This window comes from Haliotis rubra, unplaced genomic scaffold (genome assembly GCF_003918875.1).
Source record: "Haliotis rubra isolate DU_JTF1 unplaced genomic scaffold, ASM391887v1 Scf8, whole genome shotgun sequence".
In the NCBI taxonomy this organism is placed as follows: domain Eukaryota; kingdom Metazoa; phylum Mollusca; class Gastropoda; order Lepetellida; family Haliotidae; genus Haliotis; species Haliotis rubra.
In genome coordinates this window covers 3,269,477-3,293,206 of record NW_025767523.1, presented here as the reverse complement: position 1 = coordinate 3,293,206, position 23,730 = coordinate 3,269,477, and the positions used below count along the sequence as shown (strand labels likewise).

At 43.3% G+C, this 23,730-nt stretch overlaps 1 protein-coding gene across 1 annotated transcript in view; it reads right to left on the bottom strand.

Annotated features, from left to right (window-relative positions):
• Positions 1 to 23,730, bottom strand: part of LOC124261496 — a 78,066-nt gene that overhangs the window by 36,922 nt on the left and 17,414 nt on the right. The window contains exons 12-22 of the mRNA XM_046695816.1: positions 19,763 to 19,871; positions 12,926 to 13,122; positions 12,496 to 12,714; positions 11,864 to 12,187; positions 11,546 to 11,816; positions 10,848 to 11,029; positions 6,012 to 6,084; positions 3,781 to 3,970; positions 3,249 to 3,501; positions 1,789 to 1,913; positions 1,422 to 1,500 (exon numbers count right to left, since the gene is read on the bottom strand). Of these exons, the coding sequence (XP_046551772.1) occupies positions 1,422 to 1,500; positions 1,789 to 1,913; positions 3,249 to 3,501; positions 3,781 to 3,970; positions 6,012 to 6,084; positions 10,848 to 11,029; positions 11,546 to 11,816; positions 11,864 to 12,187; positions 12,496 to 12,714; positions 12,926 to 13,122; positions 19,763 to 19,871 (2,022 nt within the window). The remainder of the gene's footprint in view (positions 1 to 1,421; positions 1,501 to 1,788; positions 1,914 to 3,248; positions 3,502 to 3,780; positions 3,971 to 6,011; positions 6,085 to 10,847; positions 11,030 to 11,545; positions 11,817 to 11,863; positions 12,188 to 12,495; positions 12,715 to 12,925; positions 13,123 to 19,762; positions 19,872 to 23,730) is intronic.

Sequence of the window (23,730 nt, the reverse complement as noted above, 5' to 3'; positions counted from 1 at the left end):
TGTGATACAGTACAGGGTTAGAGTGCACCCATCACAGGTGCATCCATAACTACAGTGATGATACAGTACAGGGTATAACTGTGATTAGAGTGCACCCATCTACCAGGTGTATAACTGTGATACAGTACAGGGTTAGAGTGCATCCATCTACCAGGTGTATAACTGTGATACAGTACAGGGTTAGAGTGCACCCATCTACCTAGTGTATAACTGTGATACAGTACAGGGTTAGAGTGCACCCATCTACCAGGTGTATAACTGTGATACAGTACAGGGTTAGAGTGCATCCATCTACCAGTTGTATAACTGTGATACAGTACAGGGTTAGAGTGCACTGTGATACAGTACCATCTGCCAGTTGTATATCTGTGATACAGTACAGGGTTAGAGTGCATCCATCTACAAGGAGTATAATCTGTGATACAGTACAGGGTTAGAGTGCACCCATCTACCAGGTGTATAACTGTGATACAGTACAGGGTTAGAGTGCATCCATCTACCAGGTGTATGTCTGTGATACAGTACAGGGTTAGAGTGCATCCATCCATCTACAAGGCAAGTCCATCTACCAGTTGTATATCTGTGATACAGTACAGGGTTAGAGTGCACCCATCTACCAGGTGTATAACTGTGATACAGTACAGGGTTAGAGTGCATCCATCTACCAGGAGTATAACTGTGATACAGTACAGGGTTAGAGTGCATCCATTAGAGTGCATCCATCTACCAGGTGTATAACTGTGATACAGTACAGGGTTAGAGTGCATCCCATCTACCAGTTGTATAACTGTGATACAGTACAGGGTTAGAGTGCATCCATCTACCAGTTGTATATCTGTGATACAGTACAGGGTTAGAGTGCACCCATCTACCAGGTATATAACTGTGATACAGTACAGGGTTAGAGTGCTCCCATCTACCAGGTGTATAACTGTGATACAGTACAGGGTTAGAGTGCATCCATCTACCAGGTGTATATCTGTGATACAGTACAGGCTTAGAGTGCATCCATCTACAAGGAGTACATCTGTGATACAGTACAGGGTTAGAGTGCACCCATCTACCAGGTGTATAACTGTGATACAGTACAGGGTTAGAATGTACCCATCTACCAGGTGTATAACTGTGATACAGTACATGATTACAGTAATTTCATCTATGCACTAACTGCATAACTACGGTACAATCCAGAAGTACAATAACCTGTTAGGTGTATAACTCTGATACCATAAAGCGTTAGAGTGAACCCGTCTTCTGGTTGTATGTGATATAGCACAAGGCAAGTGTTTACCTACCTGCCAGGTGTATACCTGTGATGTAGAACAGGGGAACAGAGGGGAAGAGTTTGTGTTCGCCTTACGTTTAGCTATCTTTTTGCTACAGGGGGACAGCGTGAATGACACTTAAGCGCACCCACTCACCAGGTTAAGGTTGTGACCGGTGTGGTCTTCCCAGCTGCCGTGCAGGTCATAGGTCATCACACTGATGAAGTCCAAGATCCTATGCAACATCAAAACACAACGTGATACAGAACGAGAATGAAGACTTGCTTGGATCAAGTCAATACAAACAACTTCATTACTTGTCACGTCTTGCCACGTTTGGAGTTAGTGACAACTCTTTTGGAACTGACAATTTTAGGTTCTACCATGGCTGGGTAGGATGAATTTTGAATATTGCACTTTTCATGACAATATGTTTGGTAACAAATCTGTTTGAAATGACTCCCCTTACGTGCTGTTGCCCCAATCGTAACATCTTCGCGTTCATGTGACTTCTACCCCTTACTGTGAAATTTTCGGGATGTCGTATGCAGTGTCAACGATGGATTTTTCCGCCGCCACGGCCGCCGTCAACATCAGTCGGGGTCTACCAGATTGTTGCGCTTCCACAACAAAGGCATCGTGCAATGCCTGAAAACAAGTCGTTTATCGGCTATTTCAAACCGAAGTTAACCTAGAAGGCATATAACATTGCTTTAACATTTCAGTATAAGAAAATAATGCCGAAATGTAAATTGTTTTTCCACATTCATTCAAAATTGGTATCTGGTGTTAATTCAATGTCCAGATTTATACATTACTTCAACGTTCAAACTGAACAAGAAATCGATATCCCTTTAACATTGAAGCACGTCATACATAATGATTCAACATTGAGTCAACATTTCTGTGCCAATGAATCCATTGTCTTTAGATTTCTAGTTTGACAGTGCAAGGCATTGGTTGATTTATGAACACCTCCTTACAAGACCATGTGTCAGGTGAAACAATATAAACTATATTGATTGGTCAGGTTGCCAGTGTCAGATGGACTATGATGGCCTTGTCTCCTGGGTGGAGTCGTCCCCTTATTGGGCAGCGTGGATTGACCACAAGGCGATAAGTAATAACCCCCCAAACCACACCACCAGTGCACATATTTTACAATCTTACCTCACACATAAATGTCGTTTTCTGATTGGCTAAGCACCCTTCTATTATTGCCAGTGTACCCCGCTTGCAAGCGAGTAATATTTTCTTTGTTACCCGCTGGGAATGCCGAACTGTGGGAATTCATTTAGTTAGTATTTTTTTTTATCTCGAATAACTAAGTCACGTATGATGTAAGGAAATTTCCGATGTTTTGCGAATGCAAATCGATTGAAGGGATATAACTCTAAATTTGTTTTTCTTTGTTGTCTGTAGATTTTATGTCATCTGAAAATCTAGTATTGGCTAATTGCCGGGCTCCTTATTATGATCCAATACCCGTGCTTTAAACAGTTCAAAATTGACATTGAGTTGTTCGGTAAGATAAATACGTTGTTCACTGGACCCTCGGGATCCATGGGTTGATGTACCCTTTATTTTTGTTGATGTTCCCCTCGCCCATCGGATGTAGTTAACATAAAGAAACAATGCGGGTACATCAGCCCGTATCTCCCTCGGGATCAGTGAACAAGTTATAATAAACACTCTTTCCATGCCGTGGTAACATTCACAATCGGTTTACATTATGTAATAACTACTGGTTATAAATGACGTTGAGTATGTATTCAGAAAACATCCATATAAACTCACAAATCAGTGGATGAAGTACAACAAGTGGACTATTTGTTTGGCCGTTCATGCGAAGACGGAACCAAGTTTGTAAAATGGTCACAAGACGTACGAGGTCAATCCGTATACCCCGGAATGACACGAGTTATCCCGGGATGACACGAGTTTTCCCGAACGAGATCTATTCTAACCCCGTTCATATGGTACCTTTAGCATCTCGGTATAGTGGTGTTTATCCTCTGGTGGACTGCCTCTGTTTGCCGGATACTCCCAGTCCACATCCACGCCATCGAACTTGTTTTCTCGGATGAATTTGACGACGGAGTCCGCAAACTCCTTCCTCCCTTTTGGAGTGTGAGACATCTGGTGGAACGGCCACGGCCCAAAATTCCATCCCCCGACAGCAAGCAAGGTCTTCATGTTGGGATTGACCGTTTTCAACGCTATGAAACGTTCGAACCTGCATGGTAAATATTAATCTGTTTGAGGACAGGTAAATGGTGCATAGCTGTGATTGAGCTTCCATCAAGGTTTGGCCCTAATAAGAAACATAACTATTGCGAACCGGTACTCGATCGTCAAAATTACAGAATATTTCCCAGTAAACGATGACATTATCCGCCTAAACGGTTACCGTACAAGACGAAAGTTCGATAGGTGTGAAAACTGTAACATGAACTTCTGAAAATCAGTGACGACATCCGTTTTCAGTCATTATTTCAATTTGAAGAACGCTCACATTCCTTTGCTCCACTGTGTTGAGAGATCATTCCATTCAAAGGCTTTGACCTTGTTCCCTAGCAAAATGGCAAAGGCGTATACGTAGTGTGTGCAGAGGTTAGGGTCTACATTCTCCGGTGTGAATTTCCCCTTCCCGGGACGGTACTGTGACCAGTTGGTGTAATAACACACTCTCCTGGGCTCTGAACCTGTAACATGGAGGATGGCATGTATGACAGTTGATGTAGTAACACACTCTCTTGGGCTCTGAACCTGTAACATCGGGGGCGACATGTATGACAATTGGTGTAGTAACACACTCTCCTGGGTTCTGAACCTGTAACATGGAGGATGACATGTATGACAATTGGTGTAGTAACACACTGTCCTGGGTTCTGAACCTGTAACATGGGGGGTGACATGTATGACAGTTGGTGACGTAACACAGTCACCCTCCCCGGCTCTGAACCTGTAACATGGTAGGTGACATGTATGACGGTGTAGTAACATTCTCCTGGGCTCTGAACCTGTAACATGGGGGGTGACATGTATGACGGTGTAGTAACATTCTCCTGGGCTCTGAACCTGTAACATGGTGGGTGACATGTATGACGGTGTAGTAACATTCTCCTGATCTCTGAACCTGTAACATGGTGGGTGATATGTATGACGGTGTAGTAACATTCTCCTGATCTCTGAACCTGTAACATGGTGGGTGATATGTATGACGGTGTAGTAACATTCTCCTGGGCTCTGAACCTGTAACATGGTGGATGACATGTATGACGGTGTAGTAACATTCTCCTGGGCTCTGAACCTGTAACATGGTGGATGACATGTATGACGGTGTAGTAACATTCTCCTGGGCTCTGAACCTGTAACATTGTGGATGACATGTATGACGGTGTAGTAACATTCTCCTGGGCTCTGAACCTGTAACATGGTGGGTGACATGTATGACGGTGTAGTAACATTCTCCTGGGCTCTGAACCTGTAACATGGTGGATGACATGTATGACGGTGTAGTAACATTCTCCTGATCTCTGAACCTTTAACATGAAGGATGACTCCGTGGAGGGAGAACATGTAGGAACACTCAAACCGGAAGTCGTCGCTACTGGTCATCGAGTCCTTGCCCAAGGTCTGTGACTGATTCATCTGCTGTCGCACTGGTTCTCCGAACTTATCCCTTATGTGTTCCATCAGGTTCAGGTCTGGGGAACGGGAAGGCAAATCCATGATGTCATAACTGGGGCGTTGTCATGTTGATGAAATATCAGCCCAGGATCCTATAACTGCATGAATGGCAGAATGACTTGGGTCAAAACTAGATCCCTATAATGTATGTCAGTAAGATTTCCCTGGATCGATTGCGATCGACCGTTGGCACTGAATACTGCCCAAACCATTACGCTGATCATCCCAAGTCGATCATTCTCAGGAACAAAAGACAGCGCCTGACACCCCCCTCTCCTGTCACGCCAGCAGCCTGTCTTCTGGATAGCGCAATGGACTGGTCACTCGTCACTAATCTGGACTCGTCACTGAAGATTCTCCTGTTCCACTGCCTCAGTTTTACTCTGGCATGTTAGCGGACCCGGCGTAAACGTTGAGCACGATGAGGAGAAGTGCTGTGTATGGTTATCAAACTCGGATACCTGAGATGTGCAGTCGATTCATGATGGTCTGTGCTGGCATTCTGCCTCTGAACAAAGTTCTGTCTGCTCGTTTGAACTGTAGTGATAAATTTTATGTGGAGATAGTGTAACCTCATTAGCACGACAACATATAACGGTGCCTGTCTGATGGGTTCGAAGACTGTGTATTTGTTGTGTAATAACAGTCCATTTCTCGTGCCACTGGTGCAACCCACTGTACAGCATTTAGCCAACCATGCATGTTCATGTTGCTGTTTTGTGAGAAGCCGCATACTCGTTCTTTCATTAAACTTGCAAACTTGCTGCGTTTTCCTGTAAAATGCACATGCGGTCTCTGGGGTGAACACATGCATCATGGTTGTTGTGTTTCACGCTTTTTCCACGCTTTACGACCAAATTTACACCTAGGTCGCCAAGATAATATTGAAACAGGGTACTTGTCATTACCCTCTGCATGGCACAACAAGAAGGAATTACACCCCATCCATCCCCAACCCTTATGGTTATTACTATATTTCTAATTTAGCTTATAATAAAACTTATAAAAGATGATAGTCATTGGTATGATCAAGTGTTCATCAAGTTATCTCACCTTGAACAGCATGCAGAGCCAGGAAGATGACTCCCGCTAGGGGGAGCAGCAACAGGGATGTTCGAGGGATCATCTGGAAGGATGAAAACAAGGAATTATGAAGTGACGTGGATTATATACCCAACTGCAGGTCAAAAGAGAAGATATCCTCAGGTAGCGTTGGTCATCGCGTTTTTCCGGTACGTAATTCCTGACAAAGGCCATTTCATCATCACAAGAAATCTTATCTATACACAAAGAACTTAGTTAAGCACCCGCTGACATATCTCACAGATGTTTTTTGTACGTGTTGAAAATCTATTATTGTAAATATACAGGGGTGCGATTCCACACTTGGGTACAATGTGTGAAGCCCATTTCTGGTGTCCCCCACCGTGATATTGCTGGAAAATTGCTAAAGGCGGCATACAACTCAACTCACTCACTCACTGTTGTTGCCTTGTTCAAACAACTTTTGAGCAAAAATCGCATGTCGTTCTTTTCAATCTTTGAAGAGAGAGCATGTACATTTATATCCCCTAAAGGCCCAATCGTAGACACCAAATGCTTGTGTTGCTTGAATATTGCAGGAGGTAAAGGGAGAAGATTGAATGTTGGAACGAGGAGGCCATTCCTCTTGCCATACAGCCCTATATGTTTTGTGACATTGTATTCTTGCTACACGTCGACAGCCTGTACACAATCCGTTCTGAACCAGATAAACCAGTGATTGATAATTCGAGCAAAGGTATATACTCCCGAGCTTCGATTCAATGTACCAAACCATCAAATTTATTAAATCGTCTCTTTTGGCAAGCATATATTTTCTGTTCTAATCTGGATTCAAAATGGGGCGCACGAAGGAATCACTTCGGTGTAAAATGTAATGAGTGTCAGATGTTATTAAAAGTAGAGGTTATGAAAATGAGGATAAAGAAAGAGAGGATAGTGTAAAGCATAAAGTAGATGAAGTCTTCAATGCAATTAGGAAGCCAAAAAGGCCACTTTAATCGCAAGATTCAGGATAAAAGGAGAGAGGATAGTGTAAAGGGGAAGAATTAAATGCAGTAGATGCCAAAGGGTGCCCCTTTTCCTAATACATTGAGTGAGTGAGTTAAACGCCGCTATGAACAGTATTCCCGAAGTCAGGAATGATTGCTAAATGTGAACGGAAACATTCATCAACCACGATGTGATTCAGGTCGAAGAGGTTCACAACCAAACTGAAACATGAGTCTCATTAACCTATTCAGACAATGATGTACTTTTCAACCGATCCGAATTTTCTCGTGTGAAAGTGAAAACAGACATCACAAAGAACTATGGTTACACTGAATTTCAATTTTCTGTTTCTTAAGAAAATGGTATTTACAAATGAATTTTAATTTTAAACTTTAATAAAATCGTATTTCTATATTTTATGGCGAGGTGTAGGCAGCATGACATTAACTAAGACGTCAGACTGCCCCTGTTTGATGAGGTCGTAAAATGATTCACAATTCATCTGGCTCACTGGTTACACCGGTTATGCGGATTTTTTGTGCTTAGTCAGTGTAGTTCTGCAAGGCACAATGTGATTGATATAATATCAAGTCCGTACCAGACCGCCAAACGTTTCTAACGGCAGAGCCTCGTTTTGAGATTTCCGCGATTTCAAGGTTTCTGTTTGTCAGAGCTCGCTGTACGACAGAGCACGCTGCACGACATGTTTGCAAGGATTATAAGGAGCGTAGTGTTGCAATATACAGGTGCTTAGATGTATCAAATAATACTGATAAATATTTATGTATCCTGTTAAATGAACTGGTCTCAAAATTCTGGACTGGTTATTGTACTAAGTTGCGCAATAGGACGGAACCCAGTCAGCAGAAAACGAGACTGTTGTGTAATCAATGTTTTGACTTGGTGGGGGAAGCCCACGAGTATTGGTACGGTGCTGGCAAACCGAGAACCATGAGCGAGGCGAAATGCCGATCAATGTCTAAAAGACGGAACTAATACACAGGACGAATGGGAACTCCGTCCTAATTGCGGAGCCTCTGACGACTGAGTCATTTGCGTATTGCGTATTTAAGGTCTTTCTGTATAAATATATACCGTCATCCAAGCATTCCTTATCATTATTATCATATACGTTTTCTTCCGGCTGCTCCAAATGGAAATGATATTTCAGAAGGCTTTAAAAATGTTTCGATATATGTCTTGGTAGTCCGTCGGTCCGACGATGACGTTTCCTCCTATGTTTGACTTCGTATGCTGTGGGCTCGGAGATGGCTTTGCAGCCCAATCCTCGAGTGGCATATGCGGGGACATTGGAGGCAGGGGAACTGGGGCGGTCTGATCCGTGGTTGAGGCTAGTTTTATTCTTGTTCTTGCTTCGGTGGTGTCTTGTCGTCTTCTCTCCTTCTTCTCTCTTCGATCGTCCCACCCACCGGAGCTAGTTCTTCAGTATCATGTCTTCTTCTTCAGTATCATGGCTTCGATGTCGATGGACGTCGAGATTTGTAGTAGCTCGGTCCTGCCATCGAACGTTCAGAATGAACCTCAGGCTGCACACGTGGAATCGCTCCAGTTGTTTCACATATTTTCAAGTGTAACGAGTTGATTCGAACCCGGGTCTTTGGAGTGACAGTCGACAACCTAACTAATACGCTACTCAAACGTAGTAGATACAGCGACTGGTTTTTCACTAGTCCAAACACCAGAATACAAATATCCAGAATTCCAGAGTTTCTCTAGGGAAATAATTTAAACGCCCAATGCTCATACTTTACTTGAAGTGAACCGTTGTATTGAGTACAAACCACGATAGGGAAACACGACAGTTTAGCTGTACTATCATGGTCGGAGCACGTTTCATGTAAACTACATAATATATCAAGTTTTCCAACGTAATACCAAGTCTAATCATTGTGAAAGCTGTTTTAGTAGCACGGCGTTGATATTACAAATATCACACGTACCTGTCCAATGTATTTCGGTGTCCTTACCTGTTGCCACGCTGCCATAACCAAATACTAAACCGGTCACAGTAAAACACAAGGACAGAATGCATCACCCGGTGCAACCCCTCGCTCGTGTCACCGCACATACGGAATATGTATCCTCTCGCCTCGTTATTCATGTTATGCATACAACCTAATCATATTAAAAACCTTTACAGCGGATATAACAAAATATCATACTGCCAAAAGGTGGATATAACACTGCTATCTCATCGGTGAATCCCATTTGCATAATGACAATATATTTAAGAGATAATGATAAAAAAGGACAATTTCAAATGCTATATTCTATATGTTTTCGTCATAGTTTTTCCCTAACCTGTGATATGCGTGTCATATGCCCGATAAAGTGAAGTATTTGCGTAACCTTAAAACCCGGACCTAAGCTCGCAGTAAGACTCCGCCGACTGAATAATATACTGTGAACATCCAACTGACTCACTGATAATATACACCATGTTGCACTGAGACAAACGGTCGACGCTGATATTTTGCTATTCAGAACAGTCAATCCCTATAAACGTGGTATTGTTGACATATTCACATTATAGTGTGCATCGTTACCGCCATTGTAAATTGACATTGGGAGGATATTGAGACACATCCGTGGGCTGGAAGACCAAGTGTAACACGTGGCCGAAACATTAAACTAGAAATCACATTCTTCACACACACTTAAAAGAAGTGTACGCAAACAAATGAATGCTAAAATGTACACCGTGTAATGTGTTGAAGCAGGGGTGAAATTATGCGTTCATGGCTGCTTTTAACAGTAGTGCTCTTTGCATTTGCTTCTTCGACATATTCACGGAGCTAGGCATATATAAGCATGTATCATCGACGTGAATTGGCAACAATAATTATAATGGCAGTAACACAGTGAATATCTGTGTAGGTGCCTACTGACAATCGTCTAAACAATGTAGAGACATCAAATGGACATTTCCCTAAACTTGTTTTGTCCCTTCCAACGTAGACAATATTGATCTTCGTTTCACCAAGGGAAGTAACACAAGAAATAGATATTGAAATATGAGAGTGATGAATACAAAGTGGTAAATGGTAAATACCATCCTCCTTCTCTGGGAGTGTAGACCAGGCATTCCAGTGATTGATAATAATATCAAAAGCAACGTTCTGCTCCAACGGGGTACTATGACCCGCCAACAACCACGTCCGCGATGCTCGGCACCTGATTTCGAGACTTCCCACGACGCGGTAAGGCTGCTGTGGATCTTATTCCCAATGGGTCAGTTCTAAACACGTTTATAGTCTGTTTACAGTGAAAACGTACCGATGAATTTCACCTTAAACACAAAAGTAAATCAAATGAAGTGAAATTAAGATTGCGAATCCTCATAACTTTACCTTCCCAATTGAACCATTAAAATCTCTGAAGTTTATTCAACTTAGGATAAAAGTTGTTTAACAAACGATCTTAGTATCAAATCGCCATTATTGGTTTGTATTACAGGGGGGTATGCACATTAAATGAAACCCCGAGAACAAGAGGAGTTGGTTTCTACGGTAGTCTAAGTTAACGCTCATCACGCACGGCACGTGCATTTGTTTCACTGTTCCAACTACTGCGCGTAATACAAACCAATAATAGCGATTTGAAACTATGATCATTTGTTAAACAACTTTCATCCTAAGTTGAATAAAATTCTGAGATTTAAATGTTCAGTTGGCAAGGTAAAAGTATATATACTATAGACGATGCAGGACTAGTCCATATAACAGCAGCCTGTAAATGACTGGGTACCTCACAATCCGAGGATTGATGGATATCAAAATACGAATCGGATGTAAGAATCAAATCCACAGACACCCATTTAGGGCACATACCTACCTCGCCTTGACAATCAACAATGAACTTTTTCAGAGTGCAGTCTGTCAACGATGGAGAGGGACTGGTCAGACTTTCTGGCTGCGTATGCTTATATGCTTTCCAACGTCTTATCTTTGAAGATTGTCTCCCGGTCATAGATTGTCTCCCACAGATAAGGACTTGTGGTGCGGGCTCGGCAGTTACTGTAATGTGATAGAAGACGAATAATCGGAATGTAAATTAATAGTGTGCTTCCGGCTGCTCCAAATGGAATTGATATTTCAGAAGACTTTGAAAATGTTTCGATATATGTCTTGGTTGTCCGTCGGTCCGACGATGACGTTTCCTCCTATGTTTGACTTCGTATGCTGTAGGCTCGGAGATGGCTTTGCAGCCCAATCCTCGAGTGGCATATGCGGGGACATTGGAGGCAGGGGAACTGGGGCGGTCTGATCCGTGGTTGAGGCTAGTTTTATTCTTGTTCTTGCTTCGGTGGTGTCTTGTCGTCTTCTCTCCTTCTCTCTTCGATCGTCCCACCCACCGGAGCTAGTTCTTCAGTATCATGTCTTCTTCTTCATTATCATGGCTTCGATGTCGATGGACGTCGAGATTTGTAGTAGCTAGGTCCTGCCATCGAACGTTCAGAATGAACCTCAGGCTGCACACGTGGAATCGCTCCAGTTGTTTGAGGTGTCATTTGTACACGGTCCATGACTCACACCCGTAGAGGAGGCTGGTGAGAACCACGGTCCTGTATACCTTCAGCTGGGTGGACAGCTTGATGTTGTGCTGTTTCAGGACACGTGCACGCAGACGACCGAGTGCTTGGCTTGCCTTGCCGATCTTGGAGCTGATGTCTTTGTCCAGGCTTCTGTCTGTACTGCCAAGGTGTTTAAAGTCGTCCACAGTGTTCAAATGAGTTCGCTTGGTGGAAATGGCGAGAGGGTGCAGGCGAGTGTTGTCTGGAACAGGACTTCGTTCTTGCCGAGTCTGATGGTGAGGCCAAAGAGACGGGAGGCTTCAGCAAACTTGCTCACAATTAGTTGGAGGTCGGACTTCTTATGGGCCATGAGGGCACAGCCATCGGCAAACAGCGCTGCTAGGATGAGTTTTTCCACAGTTTTTGTCTTGGCACTGAGCCGGAGGAGGTCGAACATGGATCCATCGAGCCTGTGCCGCGGGTACACTCCAAGGACCAGGTCCCTAACGGACTGGTTGAGTACACAGGCGAAAAACACGTTGAAGAGGACCGGGGCCAACACCCATCCCTGCTTGACGCCGTTGCTGATGTCGAACGGCTCCGACACCTCTCCACCAGAAAGAACCAGAGGCGTGGTGGGCGACCTGGCTAAGGCGCCAGGCTAGTAATTCAGCGAGCTTGAGGTGACGGGATCGAGCCCACTTGTGATCTGGTGTAAAAACCTTGGAGTCAACTTTGTTTCTTTCAGTGTTGTCACAACCCCAAGTGTACAGTACACAATCCTGTGCAATCCGTGAAACTGGCGTATGATATTCACGAATTTGTCATGATGAAAGCCCTTTCGGTTCACTTTGTTTATCAGGTCTATAAAGACCGCATACAAGTTCATGTTCTGCTCGAGGCATTTCTCCTGCACCAGACGGACAGTGAAGATCATGTCGACAGTGATACGGTTCGGCCGGAAACCACCCTAGGTCTCGGGCAGAATAGAAGAGAGATGCCCCAGTGATTGCCGCAGTCAGTCTTGCTGCCCTTCTTCTTGAACAGGGAGACGACCTCAGCATCCCTAAAGTCTTTGGGCAGTTCTTCTTCTTCCCACATGCTGGTGAGGAGGGAGTGGAAGGCTTCTAGAGCCACAGGATCGTCTGACTTCGCTGGGACTCCGTCCATACCAGAGCTTTGCCCGAGCTGGTCAGTCCAATTGCCTTCAAGACTTCGTCCTATGTAGGGGGAGGTTGAGGTAGTGGACAGTGGATTTTTGTGGGATCAGGTCAAGGGCAATGAGGGTCGACAGTGGAGGGCCTGTTAAGTAGGGCGCTGAAGTGCTCTCTCCATCGCGAATTGCTCTTCTCCTTCAGGAAAGTTGAGCCGTCTGCAGACAGGAGTGGGGTCCATATACTTCCTTGATGGCCCTGAAGAACATCTTGGACTTCTGCGAGTCAGTGTATCTCTGGACTTCGTCTGCCTCCTTCTCCCACCACTCGTCCTGCACCTTACGCAGCGCTTGGGCCCGTATCTGGACGTGCTTGAAGCGGCCACGCTTCGAGATGGAGGAGGTGTCATTCTGCCACTCAAGTAAAGCCTTCTGTTTGTCGTCTCATCAGACCAGAATATCAATGTGAACCGAGATATGTAAAGTGAACTTAACATACTTCTGCAATTACACCACACCTTTGTCATGGGCTACTTGTCACATGGGGATGGTGGGATAGCCTAGTGGTTAAGCGTTCTCTCGTCACGCCAAGAAGCCGGGTTCGATTCCCCACATGGGTTGCGTTCGGCATTAATGGGTACAACAAGGACTGGTCGGCTCGGAGTCAGTATAATGTGTCTGAGTGGGGTATTCATGCTTCACTGCGGCATGGTATCTCAGTGGGCTAGCACTATAAAATCAGCTTGAGTCTGGGCTAGTACAAGCAGCCGCACATACACATACACACGCATGCACGTCGTCATATGAGCGTAATGTTCTCAAGCACGACGTTAAACCCAATTTCACCTCACCTCACCTGACATAGATGGGTATATATCAGATAAGCATATATCATCGACGTGAATTAACAACAACAATCATAATGGCAGTAACACAATAACAATGTCCCTTATTATTCAAGATTCTGTCCTTTTTGCTACAAAAATAATCTTAATTTAATTGAAGATGAAATACATGTTTTACTTTATTGTAAAGCCTACTTAGATATAAGGAATAAGTTTCTGGGTAAATATTTGAAACATTCTATTTCACAACACAGTTTTATAAACATAATGACTTCAAAAAACATAAATGTTATAAATAATTTGTGCCTATTTTTATATAATGTTGGGAAAATAAGAGATTCTGATGTTTTTATGTAAAACCAGGGAAAATCTACAACATTATATAGTCTCCCTGGTAAAACGCATGTAACTTTTTATTATATTTATGAATGTATTTTGGGCCAGTGGCCTATTACTGAATAAATGTCCGTCTGTCTGTCTGTCTGTCTGTCTGTAACACAATGAATATCTGTGTTGTCTAAACAATGGAAGTCGTTGCATCCTGGTAACCGCATGGGTTTTTGATATGTTACTTCCTGCTGTTATTTCATTGGTTTGTGTATTAGATATAGATAAGCACCGGAATGGCACACGCGACCTACAGCATGTTTCAATCCAAAAAGGTCGAGTCATTACATCCTGGTGCTGATAATAAGGTGAGTGTGTTAAATCTCATCTGCATGCTAAAATGGGTTATCTTTCCCAGAAAGGATTCAAAGTATTAAAACAACACGCCTACCTAATTACATAAAACTGAACTTGGATAACATGTGTCCTTTGTGTCTGTCACTCTCCCAACTCTCTCCAAGTTGCTGGTGGTGACCGCCGCACAGAACAACAACAAATAACCATGTTAGAATTGCTGTTTTGACGGTTCACATCAGTGTGCGAAATAGCCACTGGCCCGTTAGCCCGTGGCTACTAAAAATCCAGTCGGGACAGTAAATCTCCACAGTCACTGACCCGTCTGGCTAGTGAATTTCATGGGGGTCATAGTATTGTAAATATATTAATGATGAAACCCGTGTCTAGATTCACATTTCGGGCTAGTGATCCATTGGACAAAGCATGCTGTGTGTTCCACACGCAAGGACCACCACCTATGGAGATCGATCCTTCGCCAGAGCAGCTCCACGACTCTGGAATGATCTGCCAATAAAACTGAGACTTATAAATAACTTGGCCACTTTTAAAACCAATCTCAAGACCCACCTTTTCTCAAAGACATACGCCTAGACCGAGTGGACCTTGCTGATACATGTGACATGCATCCTCTCAAAGCGCTTTTGAGCAGTTATACTGACTGGATTCTTGCGCTATATAAGTTCTTAGTTGATGATGATGATAGTGCATTATTTTGTGGGCTAGTCACTTTCAGTCATAGCTTCCCGACTGGCTAGCAAAATGTTGAAACTATTTCGCACACTGGTTCACATTCATTTTTCGGAGTACCAAAGTTGACACCTTCTTTCCATTGGAAATATTTGACGGACTATACCTCGCCACTATGGATTCCAATCAAGTTGGCATTGCCTTGACTATTGATATCCCACCTCCATCTCGAGGATTATACCAGCACCTGTCCACATTAGTGGGGTATAATCTCCCGCGTCTGGGTGTAGTTGTAACACGCTACGGCAGGAAGAAGAGGTAGACGAGAATCCGACTCTCTCGCTTGATACCTTCATCTCTTCAACGACCCGTGAAGGTCCGGGTTAGAATGAACCTTCAGTAACCCATGCTTGTCGTAAGAGGCGACTAACGGGATCGGGTGGTCAGGCTCGCTGGCTTGGTTAACACATGTCATCGGTTCCCAATTGCGCAGATCGATGCTCATGCTATTGATCACTGGATTGCCTGGTCCAGATTCGATTATTTACAGACCGCCACCATATAGCTGGAATATTGCTGAGTGTGGCGTAAAACTAAACTCACTCACCCGCTCATCTTTTCAAGTTTCTCAACCAAGACTTGCCACGATTGATGAAACAGAGTTGTGGAGCAGAGTTACGTTCAACTCGTCATGTTCTGTTTCACCAGTGCTACCGCAGACACTTATATCTCTTCTTGACCAGGTTGCTGTTGTACAACACAACCTTAGCGCTAAGGCTAAATTAAGTCCATGTTAAGGTATGGGAGTTACTGTCACCTTAGCGCTAAGATCTCTTTGTACAACGGCACCCTAGTCCGTACGTCCGAAGAGGTCGTCATGAGAACCACTGCACTATTTGGAGGTCTTCATTATTTCACTACCCGTCAGTCACTCACCCGTAAAAGAACCTAATCCTCAAATGTGTGCCCACTGCGTTAACAGTCAAGGGTACTAAGCCTGTCTGCCAGGCACTCACGGCATCAGCCAACTGCAGGGCCAAAACCTCCATACAGTCCCAGCCAAAATACTCGTTTCGCTACTAAACCACCCTTTACGGCGTGTCCGCAAAAAGAGATTGGAACGCCTGTGGTAATGATTTCTCAGATGTGTACTACATTGGTGAAGAACACAAGCTCGGGGATAGTGTTGACAAGCCTAGAAGCATAATCAGGGCTATCTATGACTCGTGCCGAAGATCATATAGGCTTCTGGCGTGCCCAAGGGACGGCAACTCGGTACTGCGGAGCCTCACATGACTGGGCCATTCGTACCTCCTAACAATTGCTTGGAAACATCGATACTCGTGAAAATCCAGGTTAGAATAGATCTTCAGTAACCCCATCCTCGATAATCTCCAGGGTATACGTTACGCTCACTCTCCATTATACCCTGGGAGGTAATAAAACCATCGGGCCAAGCCATGGATGCATCCAGGGTATAGTGGAGAGTGATTGCAACGTACACCCTGGAGATTATCGAGGATGCAGTAACTTTTGCTTGTGGAAATAGCGATTGACAGGATCGGTTGGTCAGACTTGGTTGACACATGTCATCGCACCCCAATTGCGTAGATCGGTGCTCATGATGTTGATCACTGGATTGTCTGGTCCAGACTCGATTAATTGCAGACCGCCACCATTTAGCTGGAATATTGCTGAGTGCGGCGTTAAACAACAAACAAACATACATACAAAACGTCAACATGGCAAGAAGAACTCAAAATTTGTTTCAACATTTATGAAAATATGTTTTTCAAAGTATAGAAAATGATACAAATATTTAATTAGTGTCATTTACATAAAATAAATAATGAAATGTATTAATGTGTTATTTTAGTAACAGCCGGGCACCCGCCATTTATAGTCACACATCTGCATATGTTCGCTGAAGGCTGTTCCGCGAGGGCAAGGCCGGTATATGCCTATTTGGAAGAAACACTCGCAATAGCGCTCACAGTCGAAGGGATCCCGATACAAACCATTGGCACGCCCAAAACACAGCGGATTCCGAAAGAGCAACACTGAAAAATATAAACAATTTACTTTGTTATACCACAGTGTTAATATCTAACCGTTTAGAAAACGACAGTCGCGGGAGATCTCCTATACCGGACCCAAGGAAACGATCTCAGCGCAATGACTGTCGTTAACAAGACTCATTTCTTCGTTTCGGGGTCCAGGTCAATTTAATTTAAAAAATGAGCACTTCCACTCCGAGGTGAGCTCTACCTCCAACTCACCTTATCAGGGGGTGGGGGTGGGGGTGGGGTGGGGGTGGGGTGGTTTTAGCCTGGGAGTTAAAGCGTTAACACGTCACGCCGAAGGCCCGGGTTCGATTCTTCACATGGGCACAATGTGAGAAGCCTATTTTTGGTGTCCCCCGCCGTGCTATTGCTGGAATATTGCTAAAAGCTGCGTAAAACCATACTCACTCACTCTCTCGCCTTATCAGAGCGTTCGTAGATGGCATTGTCACTTTAAATGTGTGTACTTGTAGGACCAAACAGGATTGGTGATTTACATTAACTGGACATATTGTTAGGATGTAGCAGATTAGAAGTAAATTTCACCACACCACGAGAACACTTGGTTTACCAGATATGTGTGTTTTACTCCTTTTATATTAAACCTGTCTTTCATTATCAAGATGTATGCAATACTTGACAGGACAAAAAGGTACCTATATTCTTAGTTTCAAATCAAATCTTTATTTTAATGTAGCTTGGCCACCTTTTCTGTCCCTGGGCTCGTCCAGTTTGTAAGCAACACTGTCATAGTGAACAACACCTTTGGCAAGCATGGATATTGAAGAATCACGGAAGGAGATCATGTTGGGCAAGGCCAAAGTTCGGGTTGGAGATCGAGATAGTCATTGTAAACATTCCTACTACCCCCTGTCCCAAAATTATTCTTACAATCAAAAGAATATTAACGGTTTGGAGTGTGCGTACAATCTGTATAGTACTTCAAAACATACATTAGTTTATTTTATCTGAAATTAATAAAACAGGACAATTAACTTTATTAATACAATTTGTGAGGACATCAAGCGCAAAACTTGAGGTAAAGGTATTCCTGTTCACCCTCAAGATGAAAATAATTATCAGCTGGTACCTGGGTGTCCTTGTACATGCCTTCATGTTCTATCAACTTGTGAGTGTCGGTAGGTTATAACTACGGCAATTCAACCACAAGAAGCAGAAGTACAATTGGTAAAAGTTTCTTGTTGAGAAAATTCATGCCTTCATGTTCTATCAACTTGTGAGTGTCAGTAGGTTATAACTACGGCAATTCTAACCACAATAAGCGGAAGTACATTTGGTAAAAGTTCCTTGTTGAGAAAATTCATGCCTTCATGTTCTATCAACTTGTGAGTGTCGGTAGGTTATAACTACGGCAATTCTAACCACAATAAGCGGAAGTACAATTGGTAAAAGTTCCTTGTTGAGAAGATTCATGCCTTCATGTTCTATCAACTTGTGAGTGTCAGTAGGTTATAACTACGGCAATTCTAACCACAATAAGCGGAAGTACAATTGGTAAAAGTTCCTTGTTGAGAAGATTCATGCCTTCATGTTCTATCAACTTGTGAGTGTCAGTAGGTTATAACTACGGCAATTCAACCACAAGAAGTACAATTGGTAAAAGTTCCTTGTTGAGAAGATTCATGCCTTCATGTTCTATCAACTTGTGAGTGTCAGTAGGTTATAACTACGGCAATTCAACCACAAGAAGTACAATTGGTAAAAGTTCCTTGTTGAGAAGATTCATGCCTTCATGTTCTATCAACTTGTGAGTGTCAGTAGGTTATAACTACGGCAATTCTAACCACAATAAGCGGAAGTACAATTGGTAAAAGTTCCTTGTTGAGAAGATTCATGCCTTCATGTTCTATCAATTTGTGAGTGTCAGTAGGTTATAACTACGGCAATTCTAACCACAAGAAGCGGAAGTACAATTGGTAAAAGTTCCTTGTTACGGAGATTCATGCCTTCATGTTCTACCAACTTGTGAGGGTGAGCGGGTATGCTTTCTCTTGCTCAGCAGTATTTAATATTGCTGTGGTTGTTTCTTTCAATGTTGCTTAACGCTGCAATCAGAAATTTACCCAACTATGTAACGGCGGTCTGTAAAAACTTGAGCCTGGACCAGACAATCAAATGATCAACAACATCTATCTACGCAATTTGCATACGATGACATGTGTCAACCAATTCAGCTTGTCTGACCACCCGATTCTATTAGTCGCCCATTGCCCACCCGGGATCTTCACGGGTAATATATAATGACTGGTGTTATCTATGCAATAAACAAATCCAATAATTGTGGTATCACGTTGAGATATATTTATGCAAATGAGTTAGCCAAGCCAAAGCCTCGCATTGTACAGTTTTTATTCCAATAAGTGTCAACACACTGGTCTACTACTGTTTCTTTCAAGCGTATTGTGCGACACACAATATCTCCATACAGTTTTAAAAACCATTTTAATTAGCCAAGAGACGTAGGGACGTGAGGAAGTCAAGAGGTTCGCTCAGTCTTGTCATATTCCCGGGATTGTTCCTGACATATAGGTACAATATGTGAAGCCTAGGCCTATTGCTCAAGCCTCGCCGTGATATTGCTGGAATGTTGCTAAAAGCGGCGTAAAACTATACTCCCTCTATCATCCAATAGACGTAGACAATGCAACACAACAGGTCACGTGACGCTGGTTTATTAGTACACAGACAGGTGTTAGTGATGACGTCAACATCCGGGCACTCTGTAGGGGTAGTCGCAGGCTTGGACGCGCGCGTTGAACGCCTCGTATGGGGGACAGTTCCTCACGAAGCCAAGCTGCATGAAGCACTGGTAGTACTTGGAGCAGCTGTAGGGGTCAGTGTAGAGGCCGTTGGCACGACCTTGACAGAAGTCGTCAATGTTTGTGGCTGAAGCTGAAGATGAGAGGTTAGTAGGGGTTAGAAGCGTTAGCAGCAGTTAGTAGGAGTTAAATGACACACAGCGACATTCAAAGCCCCAGTATGGTTAGGGTGAACATAGCATTAATACATCAGTTGAGCACTATTTCACTTAACTTACGCCGTACGTGTGAAACTTGTGTCAGAAGTATCAGACTAAGATTTCATGTCGCATTTCGAACCTACATTCCCCATAATATCATACTCACCAAACCAGTCCATTCATCGGGCTGGTTAACTAAAAGTACCATTTCCTAACGTATGACGCGACGAACCACAGACCCCTATCAGGCAGACGCTCTATCCACTGCGCCACAGAGACGGCTACCTGTTCAGGTCTGATCTATGTGATCATAGCTTGTATTTCTTAAGTGCAGCCAGATTTTGATTATTTTCTTTTTAGGGATTTCTCGACCATCATAGCCGGTCACAAGTGTCTAAGAAAACTAGCTTAAAAAATCAAACTAGATTAAGAGATCCAAGAATGGACAAATATAATAGCCCCTAGCATTTGCTATGCAAGTTTTAAGATTAGCCTTGAAGCAGAGAAATAGATTCGATGTGTACATTTGAAACCGAGTTTGCTCGTTGGATGTAAAAGGCTAAATATTGATACCGGGTAGCATCATAAAATCGCAAAGTCTGAAAGAGTATTACATATAGTAGCTTATACAATATCAATGATATGTACCATTTCCCCCTTAAAGAACATTCGAAAGCAATACATGCCAAATAAATTCAGTACAACAATTTATTTGCACAAAGTTAACCATCAACATTTATAATCTGTTACGTTATACTTAAATATACCTTCAAGTGCAGAAACGGATTGCAATGAAATGAAAATCTTTTGTTAGGTTGATCCTATGCTATATCATGCCAATGGCCTTTAAAACAATAGAGAATTGAATTTGAATTTTGAAATGTGTTTCAAATTTTGCTCAAAACCTTTATGAAACTAAAACGGTTGAAATCACCAGATACAAAACAGTATGACCAAAGTGGTAAGTAAACTGTATTCATTGTTGTACACTGATGGTTAAACAATAACAGAAATGACTGTGGTTTAGAATAATTATGCTGATCTGGTACTGTTAATGTTTGAACACCTGAAACTGCGTCGTTAGAAGGATAGTTCAATATTGATGACGGCATGAAGTTAGAATGTGAATACCTAAGGAACCCAAGGAATGTTAGAATGTTAGAGATGATAATGTAATATCCGTGTCTATTATTACATGGAGACCCAAACTAAATGTTACATATACGTGTTAGAGAAGCAAATCATCGTTACTACGTGGTACTGTCTGGCTAGATAGTTTTCGGTGTGTGGATCATGCACCGTGATCAGATAGAACACCGGCAGCTCGATGCAACATGGCTGCTGAACAGAACACCCTGGTTAGATAGTACACGCGGGGGATAGAACATTGTGGTTAGATAATTTACAGTTGGTAGATATGAGACAGTGTTCAGTGGTTAGAGAGTACACTTTGGCTAGATAGTACACATGGCTGGAGAGTACATAGTGGGTGGACAGAACACAAGGGTAGATAACAGTGCGGCAAGATAGTGCACAGTTGGTGGACTGAACACAAAGGGCAGATAACAATGCGGCTAGATAGTACACAGTTGGTGGACTGAACACAAAGGGCAGATAACAATGCTGCTAGATACTACACAGCTGTTGGACTGAACACAAAGGGTAGATATAAGATGGCTAGATACACACAGTTGGTGGACTGAACACAAAGGGAGATAACAGTGCAAAAGGGCTAGATAGATACAGTTGGTGGACTGAACACAAAGGACAGATAACCATGCGGCTAGATACTACACAGTTGGTGGACTGAACACAAAGGGAGATAACAATGCGGCTAGATAGTACACAGTTGGTGGACTGAACACAAAGGGCAGATAACAATGCGGCTAGATACTACACAGTTGGTGGACTGAACACAAAGGGAGATATACACATGCGGCTAGATAGATACACAGTTGGTGGACTGAACACAAAGGGTAGATAACACATGTGGCTAGATAGTACACAGTTGGTGGACTGAACACAAAGGGCAGATAACCATGTGGCTAGATAGCTACACAGTTGGTGGACTGAACACAAAGGGCAGATAACAATGCTGCTAGATAGTACACAGTTGGTGGACTGAACACAAAGGGTAGATAACAATGCGGCTAGATAGTACACAGTTGGTGGACTGAACACAAAGGGAGATAACAATGCGGCTAGATACTACACAGTTGGTGGACTGAACACAAAGGGAGATAACAATGCGGCTAGATACTACACAGTTGGTGGACTGAACACAAAGGGTAGATAACCATGCGGCTAGATAGCACACAGTTGGTGGACTGAACACAAAGGGAGACAACAACAGACTGAACACAAGGGTAGATAAGTTGGCTAGATACTACACAGTTGGTGGACTGAACACAAAGGGTAGATAACAGTGCGGCTAGATACTACACAGTTGGTGGACTGAACACAAAGGGTAGATAACAATGCGGCTAGATAGCACACAGTTGGTGGACTGAACACAAAGGGTAGATAACAATGCGGCTAGATACTACACAGTTGGTGGACTGAACACAAAGGGTAGATAACAATGCGGCTAAAGATACTACACAGCACAGATAACAATGCCACTAGGTGGTACACAGTTGGTGGACTGAACACAAAGGGTAGAGCGGCTAGATACTACACAGTTGGTGGACTGAACACAAAGGGTAGATAACATAGCGGCTAGGACAGACACACAGTGGGGTGGACTAGATACTACACAGTTGGTTGGTGGACTGAACACAAAGAATAACAATGCGGCTAGACAGCTAGATACACAGTTGGTGGACTGAACACAAAGGGTAGATAACAATGCGGCTAGATACTACACAGTTGGTGGACTGAACACAAAGGGTAGATAACAATGCGGCTAGATAGCACACAGTTGGTGGACTGAACACAAAGGGTAGATAACAATGCGGCTAGATACTGAACACAAAGGGTACACAGTGGGTGGACTGGAACACAAAGGGGATAGTAGCTAGATAGCACACAGTTGGTGGACTGAACACAAAGAGGGGTAGATAACAATGCGGCTAGATACTACACAGTTGGTGGACTGAACACAAAGGGTAGATAACAATGCGGCTAGATAGCACACAGTTGGTGGACTGAACACAAAGGGTAGATAACAGTGCGGCTAGATAGTACACAGTTGGTGGAACTGAACACAAAGGGAGATAACAATGCGGCTAGATAGCACACAGTTGGTGGACTGAACACAAAGGGTAGATAAGGGAGTGCGGCTAGATAGATACACAGTTGGTTGACTGAACACAGTTGGTGGACTGAACACAGAGGGTAGATAACAGTGCGGCTAGATAGCACACAGTTGGTGGACTGAACACAAAGGGTAGATAACAATGCGGCTACATAGCACACAGTTGGTGGACTGAACACAAAGGGAGATAACAATGCGGCTACATAGCACACAGTTGGTGGACTGAACACAAAGGGTAGATAACAGTGCGGCTAGATACTACACAGTGGGGGGACTGAACACAAAGGGAGATAACCATGCGACTAGATGCTACACAGTTCGTGGACTGAACACAAAGGGAGATAACAGTGCGGCTAGATAGTACACAGTTGATGGACTGAACACAAAGGGCAGATAACAATGCGGCTAGATACTACACAGTTGGTGGACTGAACACAGAGGGTAGATAACAGTGCGGCTAGATAGTACACAGTTGGTTGACTGAACACAAAGGGTAGATAACCATGTGGCTAGATAGTACACAGTTGGTGGACTGA